General features: G+C 27.0%; 1 protein-coding gene across 2 annotated transcripts; it reads left to right on the forward strand.

Annotated features, from left to right (window-relative positions):
* The first annotated feature begins 7,694 nt into the window (after positions 1–7,694).
* On the forward strand, positions 7,695–11,287 carry LOC129607682 (modular serine protease-like). Of its 2 annotated transcripts, none has more exons than XM_055518836.1 (7): positions 7,695–7,893; positions 7,976–8,534; positions 8,605–9,133; positions 9,193–9,740; positions 9,801–10,025; positions 10,105–10,633; positions 10,697–11,287. In XM_055518836.1, exons 3-7 carry the CDS (start codon positions 8,724–8,726, stop codon positions 11,214–11,216), a joined length of 2,232 nt encoding a protein of 743 aa, XP_055374811.1. In that variant the 5' UTR covers positions 7,695–7,893; positions 7,976–8,534; positions 8,605–8,723; the 3' UTR covers positions 11,217–11,287. The 2 variants fall into 2 exon arrangements, with proteins under 2 accessions (XP_055374811.1, XP_055374810.1); XM_055518835.1 differs by having other exon boundaries at positions 8,289–8,534.
* Positions 11,288–12,163: the final 876 nt, after the last annotated feature.

Below are 12,163 nucleotides of genomic sequence, written 5' to 3' on the forward strand. Positions count from 1 at the left end.
AAAAAATAAAAAAAAATAAAAAAACAAAAGGACGAAAAAGCAAAAACAAATTGTGTAAAAAAACCGAAAAGAACAAATATTGAAAATGTATTTATAATTTTTGTGAACAAGGTGGTAAAGTGGTAATATTATCATTTTGTGCTATAATTGTTGCCAGATTGTTGTGCTTAATTAAATTTTTAAAAAAATTTTAAACAAAAAATTAAAAAATGAATAACAATTCATCAAAGATTCTATAGCTACGATTTTAATTCATCATCCAGTTGAATATTTGTAGTCATCCAGTTCAAAACTAAAACAAAAATTTTATAAAATATTTATAAAAATAAATTTCAATCTCTGTTCGTTCGACCATTCATGGATCTACAAAAATCTACCACACTCTTAGAGGCAGCAAAGCATTATTTTAACCCACAAACAGGAGTTTTTACAGAATCGTTCCAGAATTTGAAATTGTTCTTTCCAGAGGAAAATGTTTAACCTATATCGTCTATTTACACGTTATAATACTATATACGATAATCAGACAAGTATTAGATTGCAACCCACAGAGACTGGAAAAGGTGGGTAGATACCGAAAAACTTGGCGATGAACCACACTTATAGAGACCGAATGGAAAATGGTGATCAGAAATAACATTACTAGCCCAAAATAGATTGCGATTCAGAGGATTTGTTTAAGCACTATGTTCCCATCGGAGATGAACAAAGGAGAAAAAATATCGTTCATGGTTATACCAGATTTTTAATTCATTGTCACGTCATATTAGATCAGAATCACGAAAAAATTTTAAAAATTTGCAAATATAAAAAGAGGGCGACTTAATTATCTGAAATCATAAGCGTTATCAAATTTTTGCATTCAGTAGAATGACGTATTCGAATGGTTAAAATATTGTGCTTAATTAACGCTTGCTGGTAACAATTAATTAATGATTAAAAATGTTATAACGCTTTGGTATAAGCCTACATACACAATATATAACACATAGTTGGAATAAGTATGATGAGAATTTTGGTATATTGTTGGTTTATTATTATTATTGCGGAATGGTTGCATTATAATTTATGTAAGTTTTTTTTCAGTTTTTATTGTATGTGTTTGTATTTTATGTAATTTATGTTATATTGACTTTATAATATTTTGTGTGTGTGTATTTTTATTTACATAAAATTTTCTATTCTTTCAAAAAATTTATGATTAGTATGCGAATTTGTAATTTTAATATTTTTTTTTTAATATAAATATGTATGTATGTGTATACAGAAAATCTTCTCTTTTCTGTTCGTTTTTATCTTCTTTCTCTGTTGTTATATTATTCTTATTAATATTACTGTTATCCTTATTAGCCTTGAATTTTTTTTTTTTTTGTAAAAAGTTGAGGTTTAGTTTTTTTTTAATTATATAAAAAAAGCTGTGGTATTGTAGAATTTGCATGATTATGGCGCCCAATATTGGGAAATTAAATTGTTTAAATAAGTTCATTGAAGTTAATATAATATTATCAATAGATTTAGAATATTAAAAAAAAAAAATTTAAAAAATAACAAAATAGAAATTCAACAACAAATTCAAAAAATTTAAGAAATTCAACAACAAATTAGAACATTATAGACTTCACTGAGCAATAAAAATTTTACAGGGCAATTTTCGAAATTATTTAAGCTTGTTAGAAACAATCTAATTTCTAATGGTAAATTATTAAACAGCATAAAATCTTTGTAAATCACATTATTCTGTATGTTATTCCTTCTAAATAAAGGCAATCGAAACGTGTTATTGAGCTCAGTTCCATAGATACCGTGGCAGTAGATAATTTTTCATGTTGAACACAAAAACAACAAGATTAAAATTCAAACTTTGACGAACCAACATCCACTTCGAAATTATTCGCATTGCTTTATTCTATAGAATTTGAAGCCTATTTTTTTTAAGACGCGCAAAAATCCAAATAATTCGAATAGTTGTATTTCGAAGTATGTGTACAACTGACACCATGTTCTACCAAAGTATCCGCTTTTTTTGTGCTTTTTTGTGCTATATGAGCTACAAGGTTCAATAAAACAAATATTTATATAGGAAACCTCTTGCTCTGTGAATTTATCTTTTTTAATAACTGTGAACTTCAATTCTTATTGCATTTCCTAATAACGTTTTATTTTGTAAATTTTTCTGTATTTAATTTTTGAACTAATTATGATGCACAAAAGAATATTAATTTAAATTGAAATTTACAAAATTCTCCAATTTTATTTTTTTGATGTTCAATTTTGAAAAATTGTACTTTCTATATTCATTAAATATTTTGAAAGGATAAAAACTTTTCAATCCTTTTTCTTTCGATTCCATAAACCAATATATATCAATTATTTTATAAGTTCCATTGAACAATAAATTTTATTTTCATTGTACAAAATAACATAAACGGTATGTATGTATATGTAAAGTTCAGTTCAACTTCATTAAATAAACTCTCTCAACTTTTTGACATCAGGATAATTAACTTGTTTTCCTTTATTGTAAATTCTCTCTCTTTGCTTTTTTTTGCTTCTAATTAACAGTCTAGCTTTAATAAATGCATATAACCTAGAGAAATAAATAAAAATTTATATATTACATAATATGTGCTCTTTTGTATATTCTTATTTACGGTCTCATATAATATTGTAGTTATTTACCATAAATATACGAAAAAATTGATTTATTGTTATTTTCCTGTATTAAGTCTATAGAGAATTCTTTTTCTTCTATATATGAATATCCTTACACTTAAGTAATAAATTAATCAAAACTTATGGGATAAAACTATGTAATATGCAAGGATATTCAATTATGTTTTATTGACCTAAAAAAGCTGAAAAATAATACAAAGAACAAAAAACAATAAAAATAAATAAATGACTATGTGTAGTAGTTGTGAAAAATATCTCTCTACTTTCAAACACTAAAAAAAAAAGTTCACTTTTATCATAAATGCAATGCATGCTCGAGAGAAAAAAGTATTCTAAATCAAAAATTTCCATTTATAATGGAATATTGACTATATGTCGGGCGCCAGTTTCGTAAATTCAATGAAAGTAATTAAGGCATTTTTGTTCGCATACTCTTATCTTTATTCACTTTAATTCCACTTTGCAAAAAATGCATATAATAATATATTTAACGAGATGTTTGGCTAAGCCCCAAGTCGGGTGCCACCGCGTGGGGTCTACCAAGTATTAAATTTCTATAGTGTTAACTTACCATTTTATAGCACACAATCGCTAGGCCAGTGGTAGGGCGTCAGTTTCGTAAAATTAACTAAATTAATTAAGTTCAACATCGGGCGTCAGTTGAACGGAATATTTTTAATGTATTTATATTTAACTTTATGTATGTGCTTTTATTTTGGCAAAGTATAAGAATTCGTATGATTTCTTACTTAATTATAAATTACTCTGTACAGAAATCTTAAAATTTTCCTGACTAACTATACAAAATAATTCTTATTTTGCAGTTGTATTTTGAATTTTTTTTTTCTGTTTTGGGGAATTTGTTGCATTGTTAGTCTATATTCTATATCTTGTTCTTTCTTAACTAAAAACAATCGTTTGCTCTTTTCTCTTTTGCATTGCGAATATTATTGTTTTTCTTTTTTTTTTACATTGAGAACTCAACTTATTGTCTAATAGAAATATTTTTTATTTATTTTGCTTTAGTATTAGGTAAACTCTTCTCATATTATGTTCATACAATAATAAAAATATTTCCTACCGAGCTAAAATATTTATCCTTTTTACATATTAAGTAAGTATGCATGCATGTATGTTTGTTTGCTTTAAAATCGAAAGGATATAAGATAAAATATTTTCAATAGTTTTAAACTACATTATATATGGAATCAAAGTACAAATAAAGCAGAGCAAAATAAAAAAAAAAGGATATATGGAACGTCAGACATCCGGGAACCATAAAAAATAAAAGAAATAGTGCATTTTACTAGCATTGTACATATTGTAAATACAAACACGTTCTGTTACATGTCTACTTTCTAATTTTTATTTATTAAATGTAAATGTAGAGTGTACCTTATTCAGTTGTTGTCATCGTTTATTTGGAACTTTTCTTTATAGAAATTATGTAGGATTGAAGAAAATCTAGTGTAGACTTTTTATATTCTCAAATTTTTTTAAAATACAGACAAAATTTAATGAATATTACAGATTTTTAGAGTTCAATATTACCAAAAGCGGTATCCAATAATGGACAGCCATCTGAAAAATATGCTATTGAATTGTGTGCTCTAGAAGTGTATTAGAAGGAACCTCAGGAGGAACAGGATATTATTTCATTATGTCCGAGAGTGGGGCCTCATCTTCTGATGTAGCGGGATTCAACCTGCGATGCTTTTTTGTTGTCCTGGTTAGGTATAAAAAATAGTTTTGATATGGATGCTAAGATATTATGGTATAGATGAAAAAGCCGATGATCTCGCCCGGAGGAGAGCGATAACTATCTTTAATGGGACAGGAATTATGCTTTGCGGTGCCATGAACAATGGTCCAGCGAGCCATAAATGACAAAGAAGGGGTGAACCAGGGTGGATCATTGGAACAATCGCTCGGGTCTTTTTCAATCCAAAAAAATTTATATCTCCCATGGAACCTTTAATTATATTTTTAGAAGTTTATTGATGGAAGAAATTTTAGACAGGAAACACCTTGTATCCATATATCCACATATCCTTGTGTATCGATGACACTAATTTAATTTTCCTTTGTCTTTTTTTTAAATTATTGAAATTTTGTTAAGACTTACAAAATTTTTTGATAAAATTTTTAGGAAAACTATCAAAAAAAATAATTGTTGCCTTTCTATACTGTAGTTTGCAGTAAGTGATCTACTTTTATCTAATACAAAGAGATTTATGTGCAGATACGTAAATGATAACATAAGGAAAGGGATTTCAAAGGATGATTCAATGTAATATTTAGGTTACAACCAAGAATTTAAAAAAAAATATTTTTGATTTTTTTTTTAATTAAAATTTATAAATTTTCAAAAAGTTCAAAAATTTTTTTTTAGTAAATTTAATTATTCAAAAAATATTGTGCAAAAGAAATTATTCACTTACGGTGGTCAGCCCTAATCAGCGAGAAAATGCAGAATTTAAAACTTTTACCCCGATTATGCCTTAATGGAACGGTTGGGCCATTGTGAATTAAATGTAACACAAACGTTTTGAAGGGCAACGGGTATATTGGCTCTACAAGATAGCTCAGAAATAGCCTGGAGAAATAGTCGATTTATAGATTAATGTTAAAACTTACTAACATTTTCTAAGACTTTACTAAAAATTTAAATAATCTAATAGGTTCTACTTAGGTTTCTTGTATTGACTAAAATTCACTCTGCCAAAATGATTTTTTTAAAAATTTTATCATTATACCGGAAATATCATTTTTTAAATCTAAAAGCCAAAAAAAAAGAGGAAAATGTTTAACTAAATCTTAAAAAAGAATTTTTGAGTGGGGGTGTGAGGATTTCATAAACAAATTAATGCCTTAAAAAGAATAAAAAAAAGTAAAAAATTGTGTTGTGTGTTTATTTTAAATTTTTTGATGATCCTTTTCTGTAAGTCTATATATGTAGATCTTTAAAAATTATCCTTATTGTTGAGTACTTTAGATACTTTTGTTCAAAACAAAATTAGACCAAAAAAAAAAAAACAAAATTGTCTTAAGATTTACAAAATGCCTTAAGATTGTAAATAAAGTTTTCTTTCTTTTTTTCTTAAAAACAAAATTTATTCCTTCTATTTATAAGGTACTTAAACTTTTGTGGTATTAAAATAATTAAACGTTTTTAAGGCTCATATGTTTTTTAAATAATTTTGAAGTGTGGAAATAGGGAGGGATAGCCTTTCAAAACGGCCTTCTTCAAAAAAAATTCAAAACATTATTCCCAATTGGAGTAAAATTCTGTCATATCTATTTAAGCAAGACTTGATTTTTACGATATTATGTATAACGTAACGCTGAAATCGAATTAATGTGTGATTAGTTATGTAAAATTCAACAAAAATTACAGAATTCAATTCGCTTTGTTAACGTTATCACTATACAATTTCAGAGTTCGAAAATTTTTAAATCCGAAGTGAAATTAATTAATTAACGATATTATTAATTTACGATATTATTTATTGCTGTCATTATAATCGGGAAAAGTGACAAGTTAGGTACAGTTGTTTTTTTGTTGAAATTTAAAAAAAAAAAGTTTTTATAAAAAAAACAGAATAAACAATGAGTAGAAAAAAGAGAAAAAAAATTTTTTTCTCAAATTTTTTCTTCTTTTTTTTTTTTTTGAAAAAACACTTTGTTGTTTTATATTTTCTTAAATCCTTCAAAGATAAATTGATTTACGATATCTTAACTTGTCGGAAGTAACAATAGTATGAAAATATTCGAAATAAAAATGAGAGAAAAAAAAAAAGGCAAACGAGATTTTCTTTCTAATAATTCTTAATTTTTCTTTTCGAACAAAAAAAAAAAGTTTATCTTTTCATAGTATTTTTATACGAATGTAAAAGCAGGCAGCATAGCATACAAAATAAATCCCTTCATCAGTGAGATTTGATATTCTATACTGTTCTGATTTTCTTGTTATTTTTATAAATCGAAGATCTCCCTTTTTGTATCACGTCACGCCATGCTCTCATTTTCCTCTCTATCTGTGTCTCTCTCTCTGTTTTAATAACGTTATATATGTATGAACTTTATTTCATATTACTCTGTTACATTAAATAGGATTAGTGAATGACCAAAAAAAAACAAAATTCAATCCCTGTTTTTGTATCTTCTCTAATATTACACGTCTCTTGTTTGCTGCTCTCCTTATATGTTTGACTTTATAAATAAAATTTTGAATTATGAGTTCTTAGCTTTTATGAGAATGATTAAGTGTAAGATAAAAGATTTTCACATATTTATAAATTATAAATGGGATCTTATTAAAAGAGTTTGGCTTGAATGTTGTAGAAGGATATTGGAATCTTAATATTATGAGGCCATGTTTTTAATTCACATTATTATAAAATAAATTCAGTCCGTGGAATGCGAAATACCTCTGCGAAATTGATTCCATTATTTGAATCAATTAAATACGATAAAAATAGAAAAAGAAAAAAATAAATTGACCTGATCATAGATTTGGTGTGTGTAGAAAAATCGAATTTTCTTTCTTAGAAAAATCTGAATTCAAACTGGAAAAATGAGTTTCAAATAAATGTGATTTACATTATACATAAATCAAATATTGTGAAACAAATAAACTAGCTTACCAACATTTCGATTTAATAGGGTTGCATTAGTTTAAAAAACTAACAAGAAAATTCTCCTCAAGAGTATATGACTTTGATTAATACTTTTATTAAGTTAGAATTTTAATTGTGAATGTAATAAAAGTAGTAAAATGCATTATGCAGCTTAAATTTCTTGCTATAAAGTGAGCGACGACGACTTTAATATAATATTGAAACAATTTGCAGCTGAGAGATTTTTAAAAGATAGTAGCATTTATATTAAAGCTTTCAATGTCAACATTCGCGTAAAGTAAAACAACATGTAAAGCTTTTCAGAAAAATAAACAAGTTAGTATTATTATTACTCTACTGCAGTAAAGGTTGCTGACGACTAAAAATTAAATGCGAAATAAAATGAGACTCATTCGAAATTATTATTTTTAGTAAAATTCAATGATTGAATGCATTCTTTAATAAAAATTTTAGAATTTTTTACATTTTCGAAAAAGAAAAATATAAATTTCAAAATAAAATTAAGTAAACATTGGAATTAGTTGCTTGAAAATGTCAAAAGTACTCTTTCTAATCTGTATTCTACATTTATCATTTGCAAGTAAGTCCCTTTATTTAAATAAAAATATAGTATTGGAGTCATAATTTTAGTTGCGCATAAACAACCTTACTTATTTTACTAGGAATTTTGCGCTTTCCGGTTTTTCGCAATTAGTTGAATAAAAAAAGCTTATTGTTTGTCAATATTTACGTTTTATAAAGCCATAAACATATTAAGTGACTTATAGGTATAGCAATTCATATGGATTAGTTCATAATTTTTGTTATAGTCAACACTGGTTTTTTGATGCTTTATGCGGTAAAATAAAAAAAAAACATTCTTATAAACAAATGACGAAGTTTCAGATTGATTTCCTGACAATTTTTAATTATTTTTCGAAACAATGAATAACTTGCAAAAACTTTTATTTTTATGATGAATATTACAAAACAAAGATGCAGTTCCAACAAACTCAACTGATAACACTACATGCGTAATTCCACCAAAACCCTTAATATTTAAACGTTTTGGAGAGCGTAATAATCGTACTATCATTGAAACATTGAAACCAGGATCATTAGTACCAGTTGGAACATCTACTCATTATGTATGTCCAAAATCATATCTTAAAGAAGGGGTTATAACACCAAATCTTTGTCTTAAAAATGGACAATGGAGAGTTAAAAATCCTGCCTGCATAAGTATAATAAATAATGATTAACAATTACATTTAATTAACAAATTAATTTTTTTTAATTGTATTTTTTTTAGAAATTTGCCCACCTATTCGAGGACATACAATTGAAGCTAACTGTGAATATATAGGACAAGCGGTTAAGTGTAATGCTAATGTAAAAGCCGGTACAATCGCCCGAATAAGTTGTGCATTTATGTACGCAAAACCTAAAGACCAAGAAACACACGCAACCATAAATTGTCAAAACAATGGTACGTGGGATTATGAACCATTCAAATGTGAACAATTATGTGGTGCCATCGATAATACGACCGAATCTAATGTTTTGAGCGGTTTAAAAAAGCCAGACCAAGTACCATGGCATATTAATATATATTCATTAAGAGATAGTAATCGGAATCAGTATGTTTGTGGTGGCACATTAATTCAATCTAAAATTGTTATAAGTGCTGCTCATTGCTTTTGGGATGAAAAAAAATCAATGCTTTATGATAGATCAAAATATATTGTAACAGCTGGGAAATTTGATCGAAATTATTATTCTGATAGGGAAACATTTGAAGTTCAAAGAGCCTTTATATCTAAAATTTACGTACCAGCTAAGTATTTTTTTTTTGCAAAAATAAATAATGCAATACATTATTTGTAACAATTTTTAACAGTTTCCGTGGCTTACAAAATAATTTTGACGGTGATATTGCGGTTCTGACACTTACTAATCACATCAAATTTAGGAATCATATTGTGCCTGCATGTGTTGACTGGTCGTTTAATGCAAGTAAATATGAGCAGCTTGGTTTATTTATTGGATTGGGTGTTGTCGACCAAGAAACCAATTACGCTTATTTGCGATCTGTTAATGTAAAAGGAATTAGTTCAAAGGCATGTAAAGAAAATAAGCTTATAGAAAATTACGATATTCCGGATGATAAATTGTGCGTAAGCTCACAGGAACAAAATGAACGGATTTGTAAAGCGGACAGTGGAGGTGGTTTTATTTACTATAACATTTACCCTCGATTGGGCTATCTACGTAGTTATTATCTTGCTGGAACTTTTAGTAATATTATTAGAAATACCAATAAATCTAATCTGCCTGAGTGTGATGAAAGTTCCGTACGAGCTTTTACTAGTATTCAGGTCTATGAGTCATTTGTTAAAAATGTGATCAATAACTTGCCTGACGATGAAGAATTGCTTACAACACAGGGTATACATAAAATTTAATTTTACCTTAACTAAATGAATATGTAAATGTTTTATATTACAGAACCCACAAATGCAATATCTTCTAATACATCTCTCAACTGTTTAGTTCCTATAAATAATCTTATTTTAACAAACACTGAAACTAATATGCAATTAGAACCTGGAATCGTGATAACAACAAACATTTTAGTTAATTATTCCTGTCCCGAAGGATATGTATTAGATGGAGTAGCCACCAATACCTGTAATAGAAAAAGTTGGAGAAAGATGCATCCACAATGTATAAGTATAATAATTTTGCATTTACATATTATATATATGAGTATAAAATAAATGAAATTTTATTTAAATTTTCTTTTTCATAGAAACGTGCTCTCCAATACAAGGACATACTACTAGGATAGACTATTATTACAATGAAAAACTAGTAGAATTTGAGGAGTTTATTAAGCCGGGAACGATAGCGAGAATAAAGTGTGCAACAATGTATAAAAAACCCCAAAAATATCTTATATATGAAGATCTGCGTTGTCAAACTGATGGAGAATGGGATTATGAACCATTTGAATGTGAACAAATTTGTGGTACTGTTGATAATAATGTACCTTTCAGTGTCAATAGTGTTCTTACTCAGCCCAGCAAAGTACCATGGCATGTTGCCATATATGGAAAAGATAGAAAACAAAAATTTGAGCATTTATGTGGAGGTACAATAATTAAATCAAAAATTATTATAACAGCAGCTCATTGCTTTTGGAATCCCTCTGAATTATCAATACGAGATAAATCAAATTTTATTGTTTTTGCCGGAAAATTTTATCGTGACTATTATGCTGATAATGAAAAATTGGAAATTCAAAAAATTACAATCTCTAAAATCCATATACCTAGAACGTAATCATTATTTTTTGTTTAAAAGAATATTTTTTTTTAGAAATTTATGAAATTTTTATTTAGGTTTAATGGAGCAAATTATGATTGGGCAAACGATATAGCAGCGTTAACATTAAATGATCATATTGTATATAGAAGTCATATAAGACCAGTATGTTTAACATGGAAGGAACAAAGTGAACAATATATCCAAAGTAATCTCCCAGGTGTTGTTGCTGGTTGGGGAATAACAGATAATGGATTGTACAGTTCAGAATTACGGTCTGTTGAATTATTATCAATTGATAGTCATACTTGTAAAACAAAAAAGATTACAAGAAATGATAATATAGCAGCTGACAAATTTTGTGTTGAAACTGGAGAAGGAAAAAATGTTTGCCCTGGTGATAGTGGTGGTGGTTTCGTTGTTCCTACTGAAGTTAATAATAAGATTTTATATAATCTTTGGGGTGTTGTTAGTAATGGTATTATTGGAAGAGGTGATCTGGTGCCACAATGTAATTCAAATTTTATAACAACTTTTACGAATGTTCAATATTATAGACAAATGATTAGTGATGTAATTTTACAGGCATATCAATGATTATCTTTAGATAAAATTTTTGATTTTAGCTGTATAAATTTAACCGAGATTTCTAAAAATAAAGAATTTAATATTTTATTTAGAATTTTCCGTAGAAACAAACTCAGAAAATGAAATTTTACACAAACACTTTTATATTATTCATAAGAGTTTCTTAAACAGGAACCATAAAAGAAGCAGGAATGTTAAATGTCAAGAGATTCCTTTAAATTATATTCTTCTAAATTCAACAAGAAATTTGTCTATTTTTAAAACAAATTTTAATAAATTAAATTTTAATTAATTTATAATTAGAAAGTCTCATTGTTACTTTGACATTTTCTAAAACTACTTCTTAAGTTTCACTTTTAAATTTCGCAGAAAAATAGAAAAAAAATTGTAGATACAAAGATAATGTATACAAGTTGTTAAATAAGAAAAGGAAGGGTCCCAATTATGATATTAATAAAAATCCTCTACAAAAAATGTTTTTAAAATAGCAAAAACAGAATTAACATGAGAAAAAGAAAACTTTTAAGAATATAAATAACGTCGTCGTCGAGCTAAAGAGATAAAGAAAAGGGGAGAAAAAAAGATGATTTAAGAGAGGGAAAGAGAAAAATGATTTAAGAAAGCAAGAAAATCAAGTCTCGGTTGCATATTTTTTTTCTTTTTCGTTTCAATGAAAGCAACAATGAAAAGAAATTGCACACACAAAAATAACAATAACTCAGTAATATAGTTAAATAGGTTCCATTAAAAAATACGCTGTTGAAGTTAAGAAAGAATTCTGGTTACGTCTTTGGTGACGACATTGTCGTAACATTTAAATTTTTTTTGTTACTCCTTTTGTTTAGTTTTTTGTTTTTTTTTTTAGTATGCATGTCTGAAATTATTATAAATATTAAAAAAAAATGGAAAATGCTTATGCTTAGTTGAAAGTACATAGATGCATGCATTCGTGAATA

The sequence above is a fragment of the Condylostylus longicornis genome, unplaced genomic scaffold, assembly GCF_029603195.1.
Source record: "Condylostylus longicornis isolate FDR11 unplaced genomic scaffold, ASM2960319v2 ptg000028l, whole genome shotgun sequence".
NCBI lineage: Eukaryota > Metazoa > Arthropoda > Insecta > Diptera > Dolichopodidae > Condylostylus > Condylostylus longicornis.